This window comes from Mesoplodon densirostris, chromosome 12 (assembly GCF_025265405.1).
Source record: "Mesoplodon densirostris isolate mMesDen1 chromosome 12, mMesDen1 primary haplotype, whole genome shotgun sequence".
Taxonomy (NCBI): domain Eukaryota; kingdom Metazoa; phylum Chordata; class Mammalia; order Artiodactyla; family Ziphiidae; genus Mesoplodon; species Mesoplodon densirostris.
The window spans coordinates 49747963-49775704 of record NC_082672.1 but is presented as its reverse complement, the minus strand read 5'-3'; the positions used below and the strand labels follow the sequence as shown (position 1 = coordinate 49775704).

The following is a 27742-nucleotide window of genomic DNA, read 5'->3' as shown; positions in this document are numbered from 1 at the left end:
TGAATTTTTCTGCCTTAAAAAAATTTTTTAGCATTCAATATTTTAACGGCATAGAACACGCACTTATTTACAAATGAAAAAACATAAAAATCAATACTAGGGAGGAACCATTGGTTGCTATTCTGAAAACAAAACATGGCTCTTGTTCAAGGTGTAGCCTGAGACCCCGGAGAGCAGAAGAGGCCGTCAGTAGGATTGTACCTCTCAGCACCATATCTCAACACCAGGCCTCACCTGGGCTGGTCCCGACTCTACAGGCTGTTAACCAGGACTCCGAGTTCCACCTTCTGAGGGAGCTCAGCCCAGCCAAAAGTGAGATGATTCCAGCAGACAAAAGCCCATCACACGGGGGCACCCCTCAGTTAGAGATGAACACTAGTTATTTATTTATTTATTTATTTATTTATTTTTTGTGGTACGCGGGCCTCTCACTGTTGTGGCCTCTCCCGTTGCAGAGCACAGGCTCCAGACGCGCAGGCTCAGCGGCCATGGCTCACAGGCCCAGCCGCTCTGCGGCATGTGGGATCTTCCCGGACCCGGGCATGAACCCGTGTCCCCCGCATCGGCAGGCGGACTCTTCAACCACTGCGCCACCAGGGAAGCCCGAACACTAGTTATTGAAACATTTATCCCAACTTTAGGAATCAACCGTCCCAACCATAATGGAACCTGTCTTAACCCAGCACTCATGCCTCCCTCAGGGAGGAGGTCTGGGATAGGGAAGGCTGAGGCATCTGTACTCTGAAAACACCATGAGTGATTCTGATCCACTCTCAAAAGAAGAATTTTTGTGAGGCCCATGAACCCCCTGAAATCAACTGTAAACAAATGTGTATGCAAACAGATGTTCAGTATTCTGGAACGCTTATCCATAGCTTTCATCTAATTGTTTTCATCAAATTTTCATAACTCAAAAATTGTGAAGACTCATTGTTCTGAACTCGATTCAAGTCTTCACCGCACTAGTTGTCTACACAATCCAGAGGAAATCTGAGAAGCAGCTGAAGACAAGCATTCCCTGTACAGAGCCTTCCTGTTATATTTCTCTTTTTTGCTCTAATTTTTTTTCCTCCAAACTCCAATCTGTTCCTATTTCTTCACTTCTATTTTTAAATTGAAAATTTTTGGCTTCAAAATAACTATAATCTAAGAACTCCTCTGATAAAAGACACAGAAAATTAAATTTCCAATTTCCCTTACTCCACTTCTCCCACTCTTTTTTTTTTTTTTTTTTTTTTTTTTTTTTGCGGTACGCAGGCCTCTCACTGTTGTGGCCTCTCCCATTGCAGAGCACAGGCTCCAGACACCCATGGCTCACGGGCCCAGCCGCTCCACAGCATGTAGGATCTTCCCGGACCGGGGCACGAACCCGTGTCCCCTGCATCGGCAGGCGGACTTTCAACCACTGCACCACTAGGGAAGCCCTCTCCCACTTTTGTATGGTTTTCTTATTGAAACATTTTTTAAAACCTTAAGAGAACTTTTGCTCTGTTTTTCCTATTAGGTTAATGACTTGACCAAACATATGTGCCTTTATTTTAATTATCAGCATCCTGGCTTGCCTATATTTTTAAAATAACAAATTATACATAGAGATAGTACTCATAACAAGGAAGGATACAATGTTGTATGTGTTAAACAGGCTCCAATCTGTGCTGGTGGTTTGCTTTTATAAATTAAGAACATTCTCTGTCCAGGAGGAAGGCCTAGGCACTCAGATTTTCCAAAACAATTCTCTGTATCCAGGGTACCCAAAGAAATTCAAGCACTTCAGTTTCAAAACTGATATAGCTGTCTGCTCCTGATTGAGGTTAATGTCCTCTAAGTGCACATTAGCTAAATAAGCCATTTTTTACTATTTCTGTACAAAATGAATATTCACTATTCAAAAGAACATTACCTGTCATAATTATATAATCAGTTCAAATTTGTCCTTAAGTAATGTAAGGCATGCTTGAAATTCCAACCTGATAAAATAGCTAAAAGCTTTAAAATACATTATTTGACTTGGAAAATATCTAAGAAGTCTTTGTATCAAACTTAACATCTACAATAGTCAACTATTTTTCTGAGATCCAGACTTCGGCATGGAGGTAGCCATAGTATATAGTAGAAACAATACTAAATATGACCTCAGCCAACTTGGGTTATAATCTCTATTTACCTTTAACTAATTAGTTAAACAGATTCTTTCTTGGTGGAATGGAAATAACAGCCATCTCGCTCATAAAGCTACTATGAGAGCCACTTGGGATAACATCAGAGCAAGCCTTTGGAAGCTGGGGAGAGTTGTATAAAAGCAAGGTATTGGTATAACTGCTGTTCCCTTTAACACAAATGCCCTCCAAAATGTATAAGATGCTCCCTGCACACAAGTCATTATGAATGAGGTGACAAGGGTCCTGTGGGTGAAAATGAAAGTGAGAAAAGAAAGAGCCAAGGTAACTGAAGTCCTAAGCAGAAGAACTCACTCCTAGAAGAGGTGCAGTGGGCTGACCCGTGCTCGGCCACCTCTTTTGACAAACCCCCGGTGCTCTGGGTCAGAGCTCTGTGCAAAAAAACTGATGCACTAGGAGGCCAGCAAGCTCACAGTGATGGCAGCTTCAGCTTCCCCCTTATCCGGCAAACAGCCGGCTCCTGGATTCCTAATGTAGGGCTGCATGTGTCTGATGCTGCAATGCGTCTGCCACGCCTGGGGAGCTGATGGGAGGGTGAGCACCATGCAGTTCACCAGGAGCCAAGTGACCACTCCTGAGAGGCCAAGCCAGGTACTTCCTAGAGAAGCAAGCATGTGGACTCTGCCCTTCTGTTGAGCATACCCATGCCAATTAGTGAGCACCATCAGGCTGGGGTCCCAGGGCTCTCTCACAGTTAATTTATCTGGACAGAGCAAAGCATGTGGTTTCACACCTGCCATTCATTCCATGGGCTTCTGAGAATTTTTTTTAACTGAGATATAATTCACACACCCTAAAATTTACCATTTTTAAGTGAACAACTAAGTGGCTTTTAAATATATATACGGATTAGGCAACCATCACCACTAATTCCATAATATTTTCATCAACTCAAAAAAAAAAAAAAAAAAAAAATTTCCAGTAGCAGCCATTTCACATTCCCCTCTTCCCCCAGCCCCTAGCAAACACTAATCTACTCCTGCCTCTATAGATTTGCCTATTCTGGTTACTTCATTAAAATAGAGTGAGGCAACATGTGGCCTTTTGTGACTATTTTCTCTCACTTATCATGTTTTCAAGGTTCATCCACATCATAGCATGTATCAGGACTTCATGTTTTTTATAAGTGAATAATATTCCATCATACAGATATACCACATTTTGTGAATGCATTCATCATTTAATGGAAATTTGGGTTGCTTCCAACTTATGGCTATTATGAATAGTGCTGCTGTAAACATTCATTTATACTATTCATACAAGTTTTGTGCAAACATGTTTTCAATTCTCTTGGGTATGTTCCTAGGTGTGCCATTTCTGGGCACTCTTGAACCCTAAAGTTCAGGTTAGCGCACCCTCTATATAAACTAATTTCCATGGCAGACAGAAGGAAATACAGTTCACCAGGGATCCCAAAAGCCAAAGGAAGTAATGAAGACACGTATGAAGGAAAAAGGAAGTTCTGCATGAAGCAACATATTACTGTTCCCAAAATGTCACTAGTAATATATTTCCCCTATATCACAAAACAGCAGTAGCCACAGCCAGGATGAGGGGACCAGCGCTGGACCTAAGCTGGCACAATCAACAGGTAATGAGTGCTTACTACATACATCCAAGGCACTGTGCTGAGCACATTATATAGACTGTCTAATAGTAGAGAGGATGTAGGAAACATGATTTTTTAAAACAAACACTGATTGCAACCAATTCTGCTTTCCTGCCAGAGTGGTATAATTCATCTCTGTGCCAGGTCTGGAAGGAGAGGAGAAAACTAAACTGCCTGAGTAAGAAAATGACATGCATTTGGGATTTGTTTGCTGTAAGTTCAAGAGAATAGGATGGGAAGTGATGGTCTGAAGGCTTGAAAAACGGAAGAAAGGGATTGATGTGTAGATAAGAGAAGGCAGGATCAATGGTATAGGAGCCTAAGAAGAAAAGACAGCCAGTAAGAAATTCCCAATGGGCAAGAAATCTTTAATCAATTTTAAGTTGAATTTGTTTGGAACTTCATTGACATCTCTATTACCCTGAGACCTTCACTAATGCCTGCATCATTCTGGGGGATAAAAGAAGTGGGCAGAGCAGAACACAGAGGAGACAGCAGTGGCGAGAGGTGAAACACTGAGCTAGGAGAGTGATCAGAAGATGTAAGCCCCAGATATTATCAGAACATTGAGGGGAGGAAAGGTACTGCACCTCTCACAGCACATGGCTCAAACCATTTTACGTATTCAACGAAGAGTGAACCCAGAAGCTGGAAAAAACACGGTCATCTGACTGTCATAATATAATCTCAACAAATCTATATGTGTGTTAGAAAAGGTGGGTAACAGGCAGTAGTAAGCAAACACCAGGATTTAAACCACTTTAACATTCACTACATGGCAGTGGTCTCAAAACAAAGACCTTGGACGACTATGATGGCATTCCCAGGAATGGACCAAAACATGTTCTCAGTATCCCTGTTGGAAGCCTAGGACCATTCTTCTCATGTTGCAGATGGCAAAACTCTAGCACAAGAGTCTCGTGGACTGGACTGAGGCAAATGTAGGTTGCCCTGAGGCTATTTCCACAGCAGGGGTTGGCAAATGTTTTCTGTAAAGAGTCAGATAGTAAATATTTTAGACGTTGCGAGCCAAGAGGCAAAATCAAGGATATTAAGTAGATTCTTACATAATAAGAGAGAAGATAAATTTCTACATTTTTATTGATAAAATTCAACATATAATAAAAATTGTGCAGAATGTTTTGTAACATAGATATACTATATTACTTTTGGATAGTATTTTGCTTCATTGGGGTTCAAAGTTAGTGTTTCCTAACATCAAGTCAACTGCAAATGTTTATCTATAAAAACCATTCTTTAATCATGGGCCATACAAAAACAGGTACAGGCTGGATGTGGCTTCAAATCTCTGTAGTATAATCACTGTTGTCTGAAGCAAAGTCAAGGCTGGGAGCTCTGTTCCAAGAGTCTGGGGTGTAAAGCCCTGACTCAGAAATTAGAGATCTGGAGGGGGCTTTAGAAAGCTCTTGAAAGATCCAAATGTTCCTCAAACACATTGGTCTAGTACCCCAGTGGATTGAAAAAACCGTTTTTTAGCCCTATTTACTAAGCACCTGCTTTGTGCTGATGCTATCATCGTCTCTGGGGATAGAATGGTGAGCAGAACAGATGAGCCCCCTACCCTCATAGGGGATGAGACTGCAAACAAGAATTAGAGAAGGAAGAAATATCAGAGAGTGGGAATGCCATAGAGAAAATAAGAGAAGGTATTAGAAGAGCAACTGGGATAGGGAGCTACTTTGGATAAAGTAGTTTAGTAAGGAGTTCCTTTTCCTCAACGTTCTTATCAATCTTTGTTTTATCAGACATTTTGCACTGTTCCAATATGATTGGGGGTGAAATATAATCCCATTGTGTTTTGATTTGCTTCTTCTGCTTTTTGGTAGGATTTATCAACTCTCTGCACTCACACTCTTTCCATATTATAATTATATTATATTGTTATTTGATAGTTATATATGTGTTATATATATGTTAAGTCTTCCAGGTTCCCTCTTCTGTTAACTCCTAGTTAATGCCCTGTTTGTTTTACTGTTCAATTGTTTATCTTTTTTTCTTATTGTTTTGTTGGGTTTTTTTAAACTTTGAAATATTAATCCTTTATTTGTGATATGCATTGAAGATATCCTCTCCCAGCCTATGATTTGCCTTTTAACTCTGTGGTGTCTTTTGTTTACAGGAAGATTTTAATTTTCAGCTGGTAAATGATCTATTTGATGTGAGACTTGGTTGTTAGCTGCCCATTTCATTGGGCAAATTGAAAGAGTCATGGATTGTGAGTTTAAACCTTCATCCCATCCCTTTTAGCTATGTCTTACATTTATTAATGTCTCTAGCCTCAGCTCCCTCATCTGAAAAATAAGGACAATTCCTACCTCGCAGATTTTTTTGTGAGAATTAAGTGAAAGAGTACTAGCATAGTGGCCCCCTCCCACCCCACTCTTCTTATTTTCCACACACACACACTGTATTTTTTTACAAGAGATAAACTGACACTAAGCATTGTAAATGGATGACCACAACAAAAGCAACAATGATTGCAATTATCAAACATGAAACACACTCATACTCCCCACCCCACTCTTAAACTGTAAGCATCTTGAAGCCCTTACAGTCTGCAAAATACCACGTGCAGGGTCAGTACCTAGATTTACTTTATTGTGTTGGTTAAATTGAGTTTGTCTTTAAAATGCATACAAAGTACCAAGTAGAATAATATGCACTTAATTATTAGACTAAAACGTGGAAGACAGAACCAGAAAAACAGTTCAGCAATTAGCTCTTTAACCCACAATTACTCCAGTGGCCCCTCCTGAACTAAAGAAGCAGCAGAGTTACAGTAAGTGGCAGTTAATAGGAGATTTGTAAACATTCTTTTGAGTGAAAATTGTATTTAGAAAGCTTGGAAACACGTTTTATACAGTCAACCCTAACATGGACCAAAATTATTTAACAGAGCAATGTTGTAAAAGATATCTGTAATTGGATTTAAGAGAAAAAAATCACAAACTTATATGAAAAAGTCTTAACAATTTTATAATACATGAGTTACATGAGGAATAAGTTTATAATAAAAACGCTAACAAAAATTTAATATTTACTTTAGCTTTTATTTAAGATTTAAAAAATTCCAGCACCTCTGATGGCTCAGCATATTATATATGCTTTAAATTTCAAGAATAATAAAAGAAGTATTAAAAATTCCAATGAATATTGTGCTTTACACCACACAGATACACGTGCCTAGACTTTTTTTTTTTTTTTTTTTTTAGGGCTGTATTGGGTCTTCGTTTCTGTGCGAGGGCTTTCTCTAGTTGTGGCAAGTGGGGGCCACTCTTCATCGCGGTGCGCGGGCCTCTCACTATCGCGGCCTCTCTTGTTGCGGAGCACAGGCTCCAGATGCACAGGCTCAGTAGTTGTGGCTCACGGGCCTAGTTGCTTCGCGGCATGTGGGATCTTCCCAGACCAGGGCTCAAACCCGTGTCCCCTGCATTAGCAGGCAGATTCTCAACCACTGCGCCACCAGGGAAGCCCCGCCTAGACCTTTTTGAGATTCAGGGGCTAGTGTCACAGCCAGCAATACGAGGCTGAACAGAGACAATCTTCATTTACAGGACTATTTCCATAGGCCCGGTGTTTTCACCTACTCACTCTCCTTTAACCTTCATGAGTTAAGTACTACTACATTTTTACAGAGGAGGAAACTAAAGTTCAGACAGGGTATGCCACTTGTCCACATCCAGTAAGTAGGGGAGCAGAATTTAAACTTCTGACCTCAAGTGTAAAATTACGAGCCCATCTTAGAGGTGAGGATGCATTATAATGAAGTGTTTTCATGACATTTGCAAATACAAGTAAATAAGTCTCCTAGGATCTCACATGTTACTTGGCTTCTCTATATTCTACCCCAAAAATTGCTGAAAGAAGAGGCCTCCTTCCACATGTGACTGAATCCTTCTGCACTCAATGGGCATGTGTTTTGCTAATTAGGATTTTTTGGCGGTATGCGGGCCTCTCACTGTTGTGGCCTCTCCCATCGTGGAGCACAGGCTCAGTGGCCATGGCTCACGGGCCCAGCCACCCCGCGGCATGTGGGATCTTCCCGGACCGGGGCACGAACCCGTGTCCCCTGCATCGGCAGGCAGACTCTCAACCACTGCGCCACCAGGGAAGCCCTAATTAGGATTTTTAATTGATTTGTTGTGCTGCACTCAAAGTAGATGGAAAATAAACTAAAAATACTGTTGTCATTGTGCGCAATAGCAAACACTATACAACATGAATACTGCCTCTGATTTGTGGCCAGATTTTGAAAACAAGCTTGGAAGTCTTTCAGCTTGCTCTAACTAAAAATGAGTAAGCGATCGCCATGAAGATGCATTTAAACATGGAGTTTGATTCATCTCACCAGAGGCCTTCGGTTCATTTACACTCATGGCTTTATTTATTCAAATAACTTGCCCTTTTTCTCCGCAGAACTGCAGACCATCATCCCATCATTGCTCTGCACAAAGAATCTAACATAAACACGTCAACGAGAATCACTGTACTTAACAAACTCCAGGACATGCCACAGCACTGTTTATAAGATGTAAATAGTGCCTTGTTTTATTTCACTGTTCTGCTAAATTCAGATGTCTGCTTCATTTTAGATCTACGTCCCCTGAAAAGAGCCTCGCATGCTTTATTCAACACTGCCAAATGTGCAGATTCAGCGAGGCACTGGAAACGGCAAGTATGAAACATGACCTAGACGATGTCCATTTACATACGGATGATTGAAGTGTTACCATAGTGTGGTGACCGTAAGTGCTGCTCACAAAACAGTTCCTGTCTCTGACTTCTGAGCACATGGCAGACCTCTGGCCTCCTGCACTGGGTAAGGCCCAGCAAACAGTTCTGGTCATTGGATTGTGAAGAGGAGTGTTGTATCTGGCTTCTGGCCAGAGCATTCAACAATGCCACGCAAGACCCTCTAGAGGACTCACTGCTCTGCCGAGGTGACAGGCAATGTTCCAGACTGGGGTCCAGAGAGAGGATGAAGACAGCATAGAGCAGCATCCCACTCCTGCCAACCAGCAATGGATACGCAGCATAAGCAAGAAACAAACCTTTGTTGGTAAGAGCCCTGAGACTTGAGGGTTGTTTGTGATCACAGCATAAACTGGCCTCCCCTGCCCGATACCCTAGACAAATGGTGCCGTGAAAAAGGGCTTGGTGTTTCTAGTGATAATTCAGCAGATTTGTATGATTCAGTATCTGGTGCTAAATGTTATTATCTTGTCAGGGAAAGGTCCCTTAGCCCATAGTTCACTTGGACCCCAATCATCATGTTCCAAAATCTGAATTAAATAGAGCAAGCAAAATTGAAGAGGGAAAGCTACAGCTGTAACCTTCCAAACTGCCAACTCTAATTTATTGATCTGCCAAGGTTCTTGGTTGTAAACAACAGAAACCACTCTGGCTAGTTAAGTAGAAAAGGAATTAATTAAAGATTTATTAGCTTACAGAATCTCAAGGGCAGGAGGAACACCACCATGGACACCAGTGTAGACCGCACTACCCCCACCACTGGGCACAGACACCACGGCTCATTTCACCACCCTAGGCACTGGATATCTCTGCTAGAACCTGGAGCTCTGTGATCCTTGTGCTGAAGCTTGCTTCTTCAAATCTCTGAAGTACAATCCTAACTCTCATGCAGGTGTATGTGAATGGTGAAGCCCAGGTCACAAGAATGCCCTTTAGGGCCAAGGAAATTTATTTTTTACCTTTTTCTTAGAAAGGTGGAGAATTCCTCAAACACAGGAAGGGAATTCAAAGGTGTGGCCAAAAAAGGATGATAAATACCCATTACACCTTTGGTAATGGGTAATACGGATAACTAATGTATTCAATACTCATTTTAGTCCATAATCAAGTTCCAAGAGCTGTCCTGGTTTCTGCAGCTCTTTCTTCAGTTCTACCCTAGTACACTTCCGATGAATCCCTGTTTTTACTAGTTTCAGTTGGGTTCTGTCACTTGCAACCTAGAGAGTCCTGATACAGAAGTAATCATATGTTAAAGAATCCCAAACCAACTAGTTGCAACCAGTTCAGATACTCTGAAGAATTTTTCAGATCTTTTTTGCAAAGTAACTTTCTGAACTGACAGACAAAAAAATCACAGAACATAAAACTCTAATAACTTTGGTTTGAGAACCCTAATGGGGATCACAGGATGAATACTGATTATATTTACCTTCTCCACAAAAGTACTCACAAATAACGTTTTACTTGAAAAGAAGGGACTTCCCTGGTGGTCCAGTGGACAAGACTCTGCTTACAATGCAGGGGTGCGGGTTTGATCCCTGGTTGGGGAACTAAGATCCCGCAGGCCATGTGGCATGGCCAAAAAATATATATATTGCATAAGTATAGATCTTGTGTATATATACCAAACTGAATAAAAAATCAGAAGTATGTACAAGGTACCAACTTATTGCTGAGTGCTACTTGGAAGTAAGGTTATCTTTAACAGTTTTAAATAGAGAAACAGTTAACCAATAAAGAAATACACACACACAGAGGCACAGAGGCTAAGCTCTGAGATTATTTTTTTTAAAAAAGACCTACACTCTATTTCCAGGTGCTCAGAAAGTTTCTCCTTTCTCTAAAAATGGCTCCCTGCACAGGGACGGGGGCTGCTGGGCTATGTTTGTGGCCTGTGGTTAGTGCTGGCTGACCCAAGGTGAGTATCTAAGAGACCAAGCCCAGGAGTTGAGGGAGGTGAGTCTTACTGTGGTGGTCCTAGAGGGAGAAGCCCAAGGAAAGCTGGGAATTCTAGAGTAACCTATTCTTTCTCTCCTCAATAGCATGATCATTTAACTCTTCCTCCAATTCAGTGGTAAATTCCCAAGTTTCAATACATTTATTTAATTCCTTTTTTTTTTTTTTTTGCTTTTTTGCTTAAGCTAGGCCAGAGTCCATCTTTCTTGTTTATAACCAAAAGAATATTGTATTAACTAAGTACACTCCCCTATAATCTTACTCTCCCCGACAGCCAACTCTAGCCTTAGGTAACTCAACTCTCTTGACTAGGAATGACTTAAAAGGACCTTCAGCTTCTGTGTATCTAGTATTTATGTGCCATGCTACCATTGAGCTTAGCAGCATTAACCTCACTTGTCACTTTTTAGGAAAAACAATTGCAAATGTCTTTTTAAATAATAGTTTTAATTTATTTTTTTACATCTTTATTGGAATATAATTGCTTTACAATGGTGTGTTAGTTTATGCTTTATAACAAGGTGAATCAGCTACACATATACATACATCCCCATATGTCCTCCCTCTTGCATCTCCCTCCCACCCCTCTAGGTGGTCACAAAGCACCGAGCTGATCTCCCTGTGCCATGCGGCTGCTTCCCACTAGCTATCTATTTTACATCTGGTAGTGTATATATGTCCATGCCACTCTCTCACTTTGTCCCAGCTTACCCGTCCCCCTCCCCATGTCCTCATGTCCATTCTCTACGTCTGCATCTTTATTCCTGTCCTGCCCCTAGGTTCTTCAGAACCTTTTTTTTTTTTTTAGATTCCATATATATGTGTTAGCATACGGTATTTGTTTTTCTCTTTCTGACTTACTTCACTCTGTATGACCGTCTCTAGGTCCATCCACCTCACTGCAAATAACTCACTTTCATTTCTTTTTATGGCTGAGTAATATTCCATTGAATATATGTTCCATATCTTCTTTATCCATTCACCTGGACAATTGCAAATTTTGACATCTGGCTCAGAGGTTGAAACTTCAAATGCCTTTATAGATCAGACAGATAATATAAAGGGAGACGGTGCTGAAGTGGACTTCAGATATATGTCATATCTGAAGATATTTATGTTTAGATACTTAAAAACACCATGTGGCTCAAACAAAATTCTTCATGGGTCCAATTTACCTCCTTGAGCCATAAACTAACAAGTCACCTTGCTATTAGTTTAAATTACATATGATCCTAGACTAGAAGGCTAAAACTCAATTGTGTTTCAATCATTCGAGCAGGATAAAAATGCTTCTTGGACAGCAAATTTTCCCACCCTGTTTTAGCAGAAAACTCTACAGGTCATTAATGGGATTGATGTGAGGTATCTAAGAGGACTCAAGGGCTGCTTTTAGAGAAGCTTATCAACGCTAGCATCTCATGGTAAATGAAGCAGGCACCTGTTACTTTCTATGAATCACAGAATAAAGAGCCAAACTCCTTATAAGGACTCCAAAGGTGTCATAACACAGATGGAAAAAAATCAAATGTCTACCACTCTTAACAGTCTTCAGCTTAACTACACAGCTCTGATTTTCTTCACAGACCAAATATGAAATCCAATTCGAGAAAACCAATAAGGCTTTCTGTTCCTTGGAGAAAATGAACTGGACAAATTGCACACAAAAAAGCCTAAAATCTCCACCACCAATTGTTGAAAACAGTGGGGCCTCCATTAGCAGTTTCTTTGCCCACAGAATGCTCTCTGAGGAACTGCGGAGTTTGGAAGGAGTGCAGAAGCCTATTCTCCACCTACAGCACATCAAAGTTTTCATCAGAACCTGCTTTTCTTTGCGAAACTAAGCAACTGCTCTTTCACACCCACATATTGCTGGAGCACATTCAATTACCCTCAACGACTGTTTAAAATGAAAATGCTTTGCCTCCTGAGGACAATGTGAGAGGATTAATGAATGTTGTTCTTGAAGGACAGAAGTGTAGGGATACAGCAGAAACCTAAGTAGCTGGAAACTACTGCTGGGCCGTATTTTACAAGCAATTCAAACCTATCTTCAAGTATTCTGTAAAGAATAATAATGTTTAAGGCAGTTGGATATATCAAGGGGCATACTATGCCATTTTTCCTCCTTCTTCTTGATGACAATCATGGAATTAGAAAACTAAGAGGATAACAAGAAGTGATGAAGAAAGACTAACTTTTGCCATATGGTTTTTCAGGAGAAGAGGAAAAAGCACTTTTTTTCCCCTGACACATTGTTCCAAAGGATCTGTAACTAACAAACCAAGCCAGCACATTGCTGGGTTCTGTAGGCCTGTGACTCAGAAGTCACTTTTCTACCCAACATATTAAATGTCAAGCAAAATATATCCGATAAGGGAGAAGAAAATTTCTCGGGAAGCCTGGCTCCTGTATGAGTACTGATGAAACAAAGTTCATATTTTAAGGCAATACGAGAAAAATTTAAACATAAGATTCTTTTCTCTGCCTGTTTGGACCTCCTCCCTTCCTTCCAGCATGCACTGTGCATCTGCATTATGCATTAACCAGACCACCCCAATGGCAGAAATACCCACTTAACCATAAATATCAATTTTTCTTCTTCTGGAGCTAGCCATGTAATTCCTTAGAAGTTAAACTTCCTTTCTCAATCCTGTAAAAGGTCACGATGACCCACCACTCACCTTATACAAGCAGACTTTTCGGTGAACTTTATGTACAATGTTAACATATCATTTCCCTAAAAGATAGCAACTGGTACAGAACAGACTGGGTCAGATGACCTGGGGAGATACTGGGCCTCAACTAATGGAAATTCTTAGCTTAAATACTTACTTAGGACCTTATTAATGTTACTAGCTATATTACTTGTAGTCTGCCTATTTTACAAGATAATTGTTTCTTGTAGTATTACCATATGTGTGATGGAGCCTTCAATAAAATTAATGATGATTAGGCAACTTGAAACGAATGACCAAATATATAGTCCTATAAGATCAAAGACTGTAATAGTGTAACTCTAGATATAAGAAAAAGCAACAACAGGCAAGCATTTCCTAGACTATAACAGACTAGTAAGACAGGTGGTCCAGAGGCTTTTGACTACTGTTAACAGGGCCTAGTCTAGTAATAGCATGTTGAATAGTCTATCAATGAAATCCTTGACTGACCTGGGAATGTGCATTCCTAGTGCTGTGCGACAAATTGATCACGAAATGCCTCCCAAACCTAGGTCAAAATTAAGACCAAAAGGGAGGGGATTGTAAAATAAAGAATGTTGCCCACCATCTAGTTCTACAAGAATCAAGTCATTAGCCACTGCAGTCACTGACCTACAATACACCCTGAGAAAGGAATTCTGGGCAAAATCAGAATGAGGCACTGTGCTCTGAGAAAACTGGCAGAATAGGCCTTCAGATAGATATTTTCAGGAGAAAATTCATGAACACAGTTTCTTGCATCTTCCCATACTTAGAAAAGCACTAAAACCATAACTAAGCTATCCGTTCCTTACGAATAATAGTAACCCTCCACCAAGTTGTGTGCTTGATTGTACTTAGCCCTTCTCTAAAATCACTTATATACTGGCCTCTCCCTTTACCTCTTTGGAACAGTTCTCAGAGCTCTCTGAGAGACTGTCTCCTGGGTTATAACCCTCAGTTTGGTTCAAATAAAATTTTCCATTTCTTTCTTAGATAGACCACTGATTAATTATTTTGTCAACAGTACTTCTCCTGTGCATATGAGCCATATATTTTGCTGCTGTCTTTTAGGTGGATTGCCAATGTGTAAGAGAAACATCTACCCAAGATTGTAGAAAAAAGCATAAATCATGAAGACCATCATTAGTCCTCTGTTAACGCCCCCCAGAAGAACTTTACCCATGTAATCATAGTAAACGTCTGTTTAAGAAAGAAAAACCATAAAGAAACAGACAGAAAACAGAGAGAAAGGAAAGGAATGAAATAGAATTATAGTGATATTTGTAGGCTTAAAGCCTCTGTAATATACAAAAATATATGGGTTCCAGGGGAGTGCTAATCACATAAGACAGTATTTATCCATCATGTCTCATTTGCCCTCAATTCATAATGCTGTAAGATTAGAACCCCTGATGTGAAAGAGGATTTACTATTTAGAGCTATTTCTTTCTTTCTTAGCTTGGTGAAAGGAGGGGATGAGAAAAGAGGAAAAGAATTATACTAGGACTACACTTCACTTCTGTTTTTTATAATAGATTATTTTCTTTGAGAGAAGCATAAGCTATGATTAAAGTGGCAATATAATTGCTAAATTTTTGTGCCTCTAACACCTGCAAAGGAAGCACGTTGACAAAAAACACTCAGCAACCCAATTATTTCATGCAGGTTCTCATCCACCCAGAAAGCCATCCTCAAAATAGAATGGAACTTTTTCTCCTTCACCAATCTGGTAGGTGCCTACGGCAAAGTAACCAAGAACCTAAATAACATTATTTATCATTATCCTCAACAAACAAAATTTAAATAAAATAGGATCCAAGGAGTTTAACACATAGCTTCCAAACTTTAATTATATCAATTATTTAACTGTGCATTCAGTTTATATTACATCTTGTCTTGGTGGGAGGCTAAAAAGGAACAAGACTTGTTCCCCGAGAGATAAGGGACATTGCACTCTGTTCCCAGAAGTGGGAGAACAGATTAGATAACTGGTCTTTCCAGTTTTGAGGAACATTTTAATTCAACTGTGAAATAATGGAAAAATGAAATAAATTCAAGATTTCCACCATCTAGGAATTTGGGAACCTTAGAATGTATACCTTGAAAATAAGAAAATAAATAACTAAGTAGCTAGAGAAAAGAAAATCCAGGGAAATTTTTTTCTTTAAGAGGCTAAAAACTAAAACAATACTTTAAAAATAGTAATTTTTAATTGCTATTTTCACTCAATTCTTTCTTATATATTTTTAACCAAAGACACTTAGAGTTATATGTAATAGGTTGAAATAATAAGATTCTTATTTGTTTTACTTATTGGTGTCTTGGGAGTAAGCATTTACTAAGGGTCACTTTGGAAAATGTGATCCTTTCCATCACAAACAACTGTGCAGACAAAACATTCAATCTGAAATAGATTATTAGGTCAAAACACGTACAAAGCAACTCACAAATGAGAATGCACTTCTGTTGTCTCCCAAACTGGCAAAGATCAGCAAGGAAGTAGGAATGATGAGTAAAGGTTTCCAGGCCACGATCCTTGACCTGATTGTTCAAGGGTGGAAAGGGCATGAATCATAGGAAAGAAGGATGGGGGTAAAAGAATCAGCGTAAACCAAAGGAATATAAATAGGTTATAACAAATGACATTTAGCAAATGGCTGAGGCTAAAGACTTGGGACAGATTAGTGAAAATTAAAGCTACCATTATTGAATGCTTACAACATGTAAGGTTCGATGCAAGTATTTCCTTTTTTGCGGGGGAGGAGTATAGTTGTTTTACAATGTTGTGTTAATTTCTACAGTACAGTGAAGTGAATCAGCCATACGAATATTTCTTTTTTAAAAATTTAATTTTAATAAAACTGAGCCCCAGGGCTCAGACTCAGATCTCTTTGTTAGCCACCCTCACTGTCCAGATGATCTCCTGCAGTCTCATGGCTTTAAAAGGACCACTTGTACACTGATGACTCCCACACCTCTATCTTCAGCCTGGACATTTCCTCCACCTCCAGACTCACATGTTCAACTGCCTATTTGACATTTCCACATGGATGTCCAAAGGATATCTCAAACTCAAGATGTTTAAAACAAAACTCCTGATTTCCATCCACTCCACCGAAAACACAAAACTAAACAAACAAACAAACAAAAAATCTACTCCTTTCTCATCTTCCTGCAAAATATATCCAATATTGGACCACTTCTCACACCTCCACTTCAACCATCCTATCTAAGCCACCACTATCTCCTGCAGGAATCACTACAGCAGCCTCCTAAAGGAGGTGGATTTGAACTTGCTCTCCAGTAGCCCTGAGTCTATGCATTTCAAACCTTTCCATTTGTAGGACAGGCTCCAGTTATCGATTCTGTTATCTGAAGTGGAGACTGAGACTAGTCATTTAAGAATGATTCTTGAACAGGTGAAACAGAAACAACGGAGGCTGAGAGCAGATGTGAAAGGGCAAGTGCAAGGTGGGGTTGAAGGTGCCAAGGATGGAACATTTGAGGACATCCAGAGGGACAAAAAAACCTGAACTCCTAAGAAGTATCAAATCCTAGGTCAAAGGTCCCCTCCAGGTTAGCCTTTCTTGACTCCCCAGGCAGAGTTCCAGACCTTAAGTATAGCACTGGTCACAGTACTGGATGTCTGTGCTGTGTGACTCCCCCACTAGACTCTGAGCTCATATTGTGCCCCCAGCACCTGATGCAGCACTGCGGACCTGGTAAGCCCTTGGCAGAAGAGTGTTGAAAAGCCTTTAACAAAACATGGTATCATGGAAAGTGTGTTAGGAGCATGAAGAAAGAAGTGACTACATTCTCCTAGAAAAGCAAATTAGGACTTTATATAGGAAATGAGGTTTCAGATATATATATATATATATATATATATATATATATATATATATATATATATCTGAGTTTATCCAGGAAGATAACACTGATGGCCTAGACAGGGACAGCAGTGGTGTGGAAAGACAGAGGGCAAGGCTTGAAGAGGAAGTGAGGGAAAGGAAAACAGTAGAAGAAATTGGTGGACATGATATTGAAAAGTAAGGTAGAAGTTAAAGAAAGCAGCAGAGTCCAAGGAAGAGTTTTTCTTTCTTCCCAATAGTGGGGTGGTGGGGAAGCTGGAGGGATGCAGGGGGGATGTTTAAAAGAAAAGAGGGAAAGCAAGGCAAAGGACATTGTTAGGGTTGATGGGTATAAAGACCAGGCAAGCTCATACCTGCAGTTCTTAATCTTTTCACTCCCAAATACCAAGTAAATTACGGAGCTCCAAGAGAGGTGGATAGGAGGCCAGAGGCTTAACAATCAGAGGTTAAAATTGAATAAGATAACTACTCAATGTGTGAGCCAAGAAGTTAATGAGGGAGTGAGACCAACACTGTTGGTGTTGTAAGAAAAACCCGGGTTATTACTACAGTCCTCCAAGTTCCAATTAACTTCCCATTAAGTGGTGCTGGGGGCTCGACTTCTCACCCCGCGCCCAACAACCTGCCAAAGTCTGCGGTGGAATTCAAGGAAAATTGGACTAAGTGTATCTTCATCACCGCGATGAAGGTAGAATGGAAAAGCAATTCAGTGGATACCCACCCAGCTTTGTCCAGGCCTCAAGGAGAAAACGGGGAGGGGTACAAAACATCACCAAAACCACAACTCCTCTCTTTTCCTTGCCTTGTCCATCGCTCACACCCTCCCTCCCCAAAAATGTAAGCTCCTTGAGAGCAGGGTTTGGTCCTTCCCTCCTGGATGCCCGCATAGCAGGGGGCCTGGCACACAGTGGGCGCTCAGCAAATACTGGTTGAATATTGAATGAGGGCTCTGTAGCGAGGACCGGGAGGAGGATCCGGGTCTAAGGCCCAAGACTGCATCTTTTGCAACTGACCTTACGGCGGGGACGCCCGCGCGGAGGGCAGCAGCCCGGCTCCTGCGTCCCGCTCCCGCCGCCCCCCGGCGACGCTCGACGCCCGCTGCGCACGTACGTCACCTGCCTCCGGCTGGCACCGCGCCGCTGGGCCGGCGCGGGCTGCAGGGGCGGCTCGGGCGGTCGGGGGGCCGGGCCCGGCAGGCCGCTGCGGGCCGGGGGCTGGGCCCCGGCGCGCCGCAGCTCCGCGCAGAGCCGCAAGCCGAGCAGCAGAGCAGCGCCGAGCAGACAGCGGTGCAGGACACCGCAGCCCCTCCCCGGTAGCCTCTCCCACGCCATGGCGGGCCGGGCCCGGGGCTGCGCTCCGCCACCCGCACGCGCCGACCCGCAGCCCGGATGTGGCCCCTCGGGCCGAGCTGCCAACTGTGGCAACTCCCCCGCGGGCCGGGGCGCGGGCTCGGACCCGCCTCCCTTCCTCCTTCCAAGGAAGCCTCGGCGTAACCTTATCCAGCCCGGCCGAAAGCGCCCGGCTGGCAGGGGAGAGGGACGACGGGCCAGGAGGGGTCCCGGCGGCGCAGGCGACGCAGGCGGCTCGGCTAAGCCAGACTCCGGGCCCAGCCCCACCTTGAGGGTCCCGGAGGAGGCGCCCCCCAGCCCGGCCCCCGGAGCCTGAAAGCTACATAGCCAGAAAAAGCACGAAAAAAAAAAGTCCTAACGGGATCCGAGGCCATAACTTCATTTTCTAGTATTAGTGTTCTTGAAGAAACACAGGAGGAGGATAGGTGAGCTGACAGGTTTTGCTACAAGGAACAAGTTCTGATTGTCAAGCAGTTTATACCATTAAGCGCATTATAAAAATACGTCACACTTATGCTCAGGTTTACAACTTCTCTCCCTCAAGAAAGAAGGGAAAGGGGGAGGAGACAATAGCGCTGGATGCAGAATAATCAAATTAAAGTTATTCCATTTCTAAATTCTGCCCGAAGCCAACCCGTGCTTTCTCCTCGTGTTATGAAATGTGTAGGAGGTGAAGGAAGCGGAGGGCGGGGAAGCCAGCTAAGATATCTGACAGCAGGGAGAGAGAACAGAAGTTACCATGGCATGATGTAAATCAAATTAATTTAGCTCCAAACACACACCTCCCTGCTGTCTTGCAGAGAAAAACAGGGACAAATTTATCTTTCGGCAAAATGCTCCCCAGCTGGTATTGCCATCACCACCTTGACCTCAATTAATCAGCCTGAACGCTCACAGCCTGAAGTCCAGTGTTGGCTGTTCCGTTTTCAATTGTTAGTAAAATTCTTTCTCACCACCCATTTGAGGTTTGGGTTTGCTTTCTTTAGCTGGGGCTACGTTTTTTTCATACTCTACTATTGCATTTTCCATGCTTTTATGTTAGACTACCCCTGCCGACCAACCCTCTCCCCTTGACAGCCTATAGCAAGGACGGCAGAGAACAAATACGGAAACCCCACCCCCATTTGAATTTCGGGAATTTCCCATAGAGTCCGCCTTTCTAAAATCTCCCTGGCTTAAGAAAGATGTGATTTAATCTTTGTCACTGCACAGAGCACTTGGGCTATTTCTCTACATGTAACACAACTTCTCAACCTGATCTAGTCCACATCCTGGGCACGCTAGGTCCTCAGACTTCTGAGTGTTTCATTATGATTGATTTTTGGTTTTTTCGTAGATGTAGCCCTCTGGCTATTGCACAATAGATGGGCTCTGTTTTAAAGAATCCAAGCAAGTACATTTTTCCTGACACAAACTCTCAGAGAAAACCTCATATTCTGTGACTGTTTAAACAGCATGAGCTGTGGTGTTACATTTGAACTGTGTGCTGAATCAGGACCCTGCCTTTCAGAAGCTGTGAGACTTTCGACAAGGTACTTAACTTCTATGAGCCTCAGTTTTCTCATGTGTAAATAGGCTTGTATATCTGGTAGAATGACAAAGATTGCATAAAACATTTTATGTTCAGTACCTAAATAATGCATGGTTATAGAAGTTACTCAATTAATAGTAATTGTTTTTACCATTTACCATTAAAAAAATCCTGGATGTTATGAAAAACAAAATTTAAGCATTGATTCCAAGGTAGGTAAACATAAGAAAGTAGGATATTTGTATATCCTTAAGATATTTATCTTACACAGTATTCTCTGGATTAGGAGTACCCAACAGCTGCAAGAAACAACCACTAAAAGTCAAGATCCCACAAATGCACTCTATTAAATTATATAATTGTGTGAAGCTTTTTTTTTTTTTGGTACGCGGGCCTCTCACTGCTGTGGCCTCTCCCGGTGCGGAGCACAGGCTCCGGACGCACAGGCCCAGCGGCCATGGCCCACGGGCCCAGCGGCTCCGCGGCATGTGGGGCCCTCCGGGACAGGGCACGAACCTGCGTCTCCTGCATCGGCAGGCGGACTCTCAACCACTGCGCCACCAGGGAAGCCCTGTGTGAAGCTTTTTTTTTTTTTTTTGCGGTATGCGGGCCTCTCACTGTTGTGGCCTCCCCCGTTGCAGAGCACAGGCTCCGGACGCGCAGGCTCCGGACGCGCAGGCTCAGCGGCCATGGCTCACGGGCCCAGCCGCTCCGCGGCGTATGGGATCCTCCCAGACCGGGGCACGAACCCGTATCCCCTGCATCGGCAGGCGGACTCTCAACCACTTGCGCCACCAGGGAGGCCCCTGTGTGAAGCTTTTGAAGATATGATGTGTATTGTGCTTGTGGTGATTGTGGATCACCAATGTCTGATGCAGACTTTGCTAGAAGTTTTCATTTCTATGCAACCAACATAGTGCCACTAACTAAAGAAGTCATCTTTTGAAGATTATGATACCACTAAATTACACCCTCTGCTCATCTGTTGAGTTCCTCTCCAGGGGAGAAACATGAGGAGTATCCTATATTATTAAAATGAGACTCTGGGGCTTCCCTGGTGGCGCAGTGGTTGAGAGTCCGCCTGCCGATGCAGGGGACACCGGTTCGTGCCCCGGTCCGGGAAGATTCCACATGCTGCGGAGCGGCTGGGCCCGTGAGCCATGGCCGCTGAGCCTGCGCGTCCGGAGCCTGCGCGTCCAGAGCCTGTGCTCCGCAACGGGAGAGGCCACAACAGTGAGAGGCCCGCGTACCACAAAAAAAAAAAGACTCTGAACTGGGGCTGGAGGAGGGGAACACAGAACAGTGTAGCTCTTGAGGATGGGCAAGAGGCAAGATGACCTCATGTTTTCCCTTATCTCATTTCTGTGGTTCTCTAATATTTCCATTATGCAGGGGAAAATCCAAATAAAATGTAATATTTAAAGGCCCTTTTTCCTTACCATTTGCAACTGTCTCTATTTGTTTACTATTAATAAAAAGGAACTGTTTATATGTATGTAGCATCATTAATTTTCTAGGAAGGAATCTCCTATTTTTAACTTGCATGCATATTTCCATGTGTTGTCAATGGTAATGAATCAGGAAATGGGTCAGTTGATAGAGGAAAATTTAACTGATCACTGTGAGAGCTGACAAGCAATCTTTCATTCACGACCTTTGCTTTTCTTATAGACTTGAACTTGTCTCAGTCATTTCTGGATGTTTCCAAAATGCAGATAATCATTAACCACTGAGTCGTAGGTTGGTTAATTAAATGTGCAGTTCAGTAAACCACAAAAGCAGCTTTCATCAGATCACAAATTACATCCTCCTTGAGGTTTCAGCCAACAAAAGGAGTGAAACAGAAAATTTTTACTACTAATCTCCTAGACACCATACATTTCAACTTGCACACATGCTGTAGTGCAGTGGTTCTCAATCAGGGATAATTTTGCCTCCTAGAGGACAATTGGCTATTTCTGAAGACATTTTGGTTGTTTGTTTGTTTTTTTTTACTTTGTGGGGTTTTTTTAATTTTTTGTTTATTTTTATTTTCGGCCACACCATGTAGTTCCCTGACCAGGGATCGAACCCGTGCCCCCTACATTGGGAGCGTGGAGTCAACCACTAGACCACCAAGAAAGTCCTAGCCATGGATGTTAATGTACCAACTTTTAATTAGAGGCTGTCCAGAGAGAGAACAGAAGCTGACAGACTAGGATCCTCACCTCTACTAGGTGGTTATTTCTGTTTCACAATGTGAAGTATCCAAACTGAATTAAAGTTATCAAATTTAGAAAGGAATGGAGCTGTCATTAACATCTTCCCCCAAACCCCATTCTCTTTTCTCCATGTAATACCTGTTCATTGTGGAAAATATACACAAGCAAAAGAAGATATCAACAATCATTCATAATACCACAATTCAGATAGAGCTATATTTTTTTCCTATTCATATATATATATATATATATAACAAAAGCAAACTCGTATCATGTGTATTTCTTTATAATCTGCTTTTGTAACATAATGTTATATAATTTACGTATTAAATAATAAAGTATATTATTATTTAATATATAATTATATAATATTTAAATCATATTTAAATACATAATTTATCATATATTACATAATATGATGTCTGGGATTTGCTTAAAAACAATCCAGTGGGGAGGTGGGAGATAAGCGGGGGTATAAATGAAGCAAGAACGGCTGTGAGCTGATAATTGTTGTAGCTGGGTGATGGGGATTCACAGCTCTCTCCTACTGAGTATGTTTGAAATGTTCCATAATTAAAATGTCACTAAACATTAACCTACAACATCATTTTTAATGGCTGCATATACCACAATTTAATGGATCTTTCACTGTTGAATGATTAGATCATTGTCAAGTTTTCGTTTTATAAACAATGCTGTGATAGACATCTTTGTAGCTAAATCGGATGAATCAGAGGTAGACTGTGAGAAAAAGAAAGAAGTCAAGGATGATTCCAAGGTTTTTCCTCAGTAACTAGAAGAATTAAGTTGCCATTAACTGAGAAGGGAAAGGCTCAAGTAAGAGTCATTTGGGTGAAAAATCAAGGGTTTGATTTTTGTGGTCATGTTAAGTTTGGGAAACCATCCAAGTGGAGATGTCAAGTAGGCAGTTGGATTTAAAAGACTGGAATTCAGGGGTGCAGTGAAGCCTGGAAATATAAATTTGGGTCATCAGCATATTGATGTTGAGAGTGAGGGAAGTAATATTTGAAGGCGTAGCTCTGGGGTTGATCAGGTCAAGAAGATGAGGCGGATCCAACAAAGGATTTGTAGATAGATAGGCAGTAATGTAAGAATGTGGTGTCCCAGAAACCAAGTGAAGAAAGTATTTCTAAAAGTAAAAGACTGAGAGGTCTAATAAAATGTGGGCTGAAAACTGCCCATGAGATTTGATAACACCATGCTTTTTTATTACCTGTCTCTTCCAACTAGAACGTAAACTCCATGAGGTCAGGGACTTTGCTTTGATTATTGCTATAATCTCAGTTCCTTGAACTGTACCTGGCATGTAGTATGTGCTCAATAAATAATTGTTGAATTGAAGAGTGAATCAAAATGGTGTGTATTAATAATTATCTCATCATGTTAAATTTTTAAGGGTAGAATTGATAAGTTAAAGCAAAACTGAAAGTCTTTCGATGTGAAGAGCTATTATTAATTTTTCAGTCCATCAAAAAAGACTGTATTAATCCCATTTAAAGCCCATCAAATACTCCTTTGTTATCAGTGGGAAACCTCAAAGGATAGCTTGAGCCAGCCTCTAAGATAATCAGTTTATTTTTAGTTCCCTCCTACTTCTTCTCTCACTACACTTGAACCAACTTGATTTCCCCTCCAATGCCCATCTCAAGCTGCATCTTAGATGGGATTGTGTTCACTGAACTGTCAATTAGTTTCCTCCTCCCCACCCTAAGGATGTAGCTAAATATTAAGATGACTTCAACATGACTTAAGTACCCTTCAGAAGTATCCATGTTAAAGGAAGAACTCATCAAGATGAAAGCTTTCAAGACCTAGAAGAACAAAGTTATAATAGAATGACAGACACAGGAACCGCTATTTGGGGCTGGGAGCCCTCCCTAAAATCACACCACTGCCTAGTCTACAACCTAATAAAGCCGGCTCTGGGCTAGTCTTATGGAAAATGCCTGGAGAATATCTCCATTCCCCGGGCCTGCTTGGGAAAGAGCTCTTTCCTGCCTCTTTTGAATCCCCTAATGCTGTGTTCTCTCATTCTTGGTGTTTGTCTTACTAAAGCATTTGTGGACTTGCTTTATCCTTCCTCTACACAGGCTGTTTCTCAAGCATGGGATGGGGTCTTACTTATCTCTGCAACTCTGCAATGCCTTTTGTGGGAAGGGCCTCAATCAGACCTCTAGAAGTGTTGACAAACAGCAGACATCACACCCAACCCCATGGAAATCAGACCCAAGATAACACATTTCTTCCAGAAGATGCTGGTGCTCATCCACCCTTACCAATAAAGAATCATGCTCAAACCCGTGCTGGATGGCTCACAGGTAATATTTCCAACCTGGTTCCTTTTTTCCCCTCAAGGAACTTGGGAAGAATCAGAGAATGCTTCACATAAGCCACTGGGAAAAAAGAAAGATGTGGGTGTGGGGAGAGTAGTACATGGAATGGGTGAAAATTATGAGGGCTGATAGCTCTAGGCCTGGAAAGGAAGTTCATAAAAGACACATCACATCACACACACACACACACACACACACACACACACACTTTCCTGTATTCTGAAAACATATCTGAAGCATTGTTAGATAGGTTTATTTATAGACATCAACTCTCATGATGAGACATTCCTGGATTTTATGACAATAAAGCAGCTTAGGTTAAGAACGATCAAAACATTGCCTCTTTCATAGGACCAGGACCACCTATGGAGTCTTTCCCCTCCCTCACCCTCATCTCATCTTATTAAGACACATGCCAGAAATAATCTCCCCACTACAGATCACTTTGAAGTCACAAACATTCCTGGTTGAAACTTTCCCAAAGTCAAGGGCTTAAGAAACCTTTTAAGGTCAGAAAAGATCACCAGGGAACTGACAGGATAAAGTGAAGCACAGCATGCCCAAAGGCAAACATCTCAGGGCTCTGTCATTTCAACTTAGCTTGTGAATATATTAAAAATCCTGGGGTCAGAAGCCATTTTGCTTTTTCATCACATCACTGCTCTAGCCCTAGAGAGAGGGGAAGAACTATACTATTTTTAGATCATAATGGAGAGGCTCTCATACTTAAGTGTGTGTGAGAACCACCTGGGAGTTATTGAAAATGTAGGTTCACAAGCCCCACCTCCAGAGATTAAGTCAGAGATGAGTCCCCAAAATCTTTCACTTAACAAGTTTCAGAAGGTCTGTGATCAAACTTTTAGAAGCCTTGACATGGACCCCAGCCATGGTGATGGTTGAGGGGGACGAAGGGGTTGCAGAATGTAGGAAGCAGTTATTACAAGGCGTCCGTGTATCCATGGGCACAAATGTTCTCCGTCAATCCTCTAAGTACAGTTACTAACAAACTTTTAGAAATTAACAAGGGGTCCTCCTATTCAAAAGGTCAGGGTCTCCCTTGGCAGCTACTCTATTCTTCCCTATGACAGGGAGTACGAGAGGAGAATTTCCTTCCCCTATCTGCTCTGGGAATTTCTCAGAGATCTGGAATGAAAGTGCAAGGAGCTGGGGTCACCCACAGGAATATTCTATGGGCAGAGCTGCTCCTTGCTTACTCAAAGTAAGGCAGTAGCACCTGGAAATCTGCAAAGCCCTCGCTGAGATACAATGCCCTTCAGCTCACTAAAGGACCCCAGAGAGTTAAAGAGAGATGGACTCAGGAAGGCAGGTAAAGGAAACAAAATCAAAAGATCAGATGAAGCAGAAGACCCTAGTCTAAGCTTGGCTTCTCTGAAACTACTCACTAGCAGTGGAGCCCTGCACAAGTCACTTTACCTCTCTGTGCTCCAGTTTCCTCATCTATAAAATAGAGATAATACTAGTAACTTCCTCATTGGGTTGTTGTGATGATTCAATGAGTTAATGTATTTAAAGAACTTAATGTGCCTGGCCCACAGTAAGTGCTGTCATGTGTAATGTGTCATCGTCACTCCCTGTAAGTCAGAAAGGACATTTGTTTTAGTTTTGCTCTAGTTTATATTCCTTTTGCCTTTAGGTTGGATTGTTTGGGGTTTGAGACTGGGTCTTGACTGGCATAAGAGGGGAAATGAAAACCACGCCTCTGTTTCTGCTGTTACCACCCAGCCCACAGTCTTTTTCTTTCAGAATCAACACAGGCCAGGGTGTATCTTCCTAAGGTTTCCATTGTTTCTGGGAAAACACCTTGATCCAATTTAACTAGCGAGTCTTTTCCTTCCCACTTTGACCTGCAGTATTCTAAACTATGTCCTTCCTTCCTTTTATTTCTGATTCCTATGGGTTTGGTGTGCCATAACCCACACCACTCTTCTCCTGTACCTTTCTTATTGTGTTTGCTTGCTCACTTTTACACTTTCTCTTTAAAGCATGCTCTTCATACTGGGCCAGCTCCATCACCTTTTCACCTGCCCCTCAGAACAGCCACAGCCTTGATCACTCTACTATGAGTTTGCATCATCAATCAGATACAAACCCTGTTGCAGAGAACACATCTCCCCACACTTCCTTCAGGAATGTTCACAGTGCAGAAGCCTGCTGAGAATTTCCAGAGAGCAGCTCTCTCCCAGGGGGGAGGAGAAGGCCAGGAACTACTGTCCCGCCTCCCACCCACCCCACCTTCCCCAGTGACTTAGAGGATTGCTCAGAGAGGTAGACAAATGCTGTCTGAAAGAATGTTGCTGTTGCTAGGAGAGAACGAAGGAGAAATAGTTCCCGACACAAAGGGCCTCCAGGAGAAAAGAAAAAACTGGATGACAAAGAGTGGGGATTAGTTTCTGTGTCTTGCTGATATTGCGGGTGTGTAGCTACCCTTAGCTGCTTCAACCGCAAAGTATGAGGTCACTAGAATGGGTTTTTAATAGCTGCAGTTCTTCTTTTAATGTCTTTGGGGGTTTATAATTTGGCCTTTAATGTGGGGAAATAGTATGTAAAAACCAGGAAACAAATTCCCATTATTGCCATAACTTTGGCCCATCAGGTATCATAGCACTTAAGTGTCTCTGCAGTGCTTGTTTACCAGCCTAAGTCCCACAGTAGATGCAGGGATGGGGACATGCATGGTGAATTACTCATTTTTGCCTCCCTGCTGTAACCAGTCTCTGGCATGGAGAGGAGCTCAGTAAAATGAGTGTATCTGAGGGTATGAAGAACCCTGCGATGCTGGACTTGGTAAAAATGGACCCAACCTTCAGGCACCCCACATTCCAGCCAGGAACCCCCACTGGCTATACCCCAAACACCACTCTGCTTTCCTGCCTCTGGACCTTTTCTAATACTAATTTGCCATGTCCTAGAGATGGGAAGGTCCTGGGCAGGTTTGGAAAGAAGCTAGCTGAATAGTTAGGTTTTCAGTTAATGGGAAAAGGGGAGTTATTGATGGTTTTTGAGCAGAAGACACTGGTATGGATTCAAGGTAGAGCCTGATTTAGACCTTCATAGACCCTAAGAATGCAGATGGTGGCTCTCCCAAACCCCCATCTGTATACTTCAAAGTGAAAACAGTACCAAACAGTAAAACACAAAAGATCAGATACGTTGACAATGAAAAAGTTTGATTCTACATCTTCTGAATGTAAAATTCTAAG

General features: G+C 42.0%; 1 protein-coding gene across 1 annotated transcript in view; it reads right to left on the bottom strand.

Annotated features, from left to right (window-relative positions):
• METTL24 (methyltransferase like 24) overlaps positions 1-18417 on the bottom strand; it is a 106938-nt gene extending 88521 nt beyond the window's left edge. The window contains exon 1 of the mRNA XM_060115333.1: positions 18100-18417. Within this exon, the coding sequence (XP_059971316.1) occupies positions 18100-18417 (318 nt within the window). The remainder of the gene's footprint in view (positions 1-18099) is intronic.
• Positions 18418-27742: the final 9325 nt, after the last annotated feature.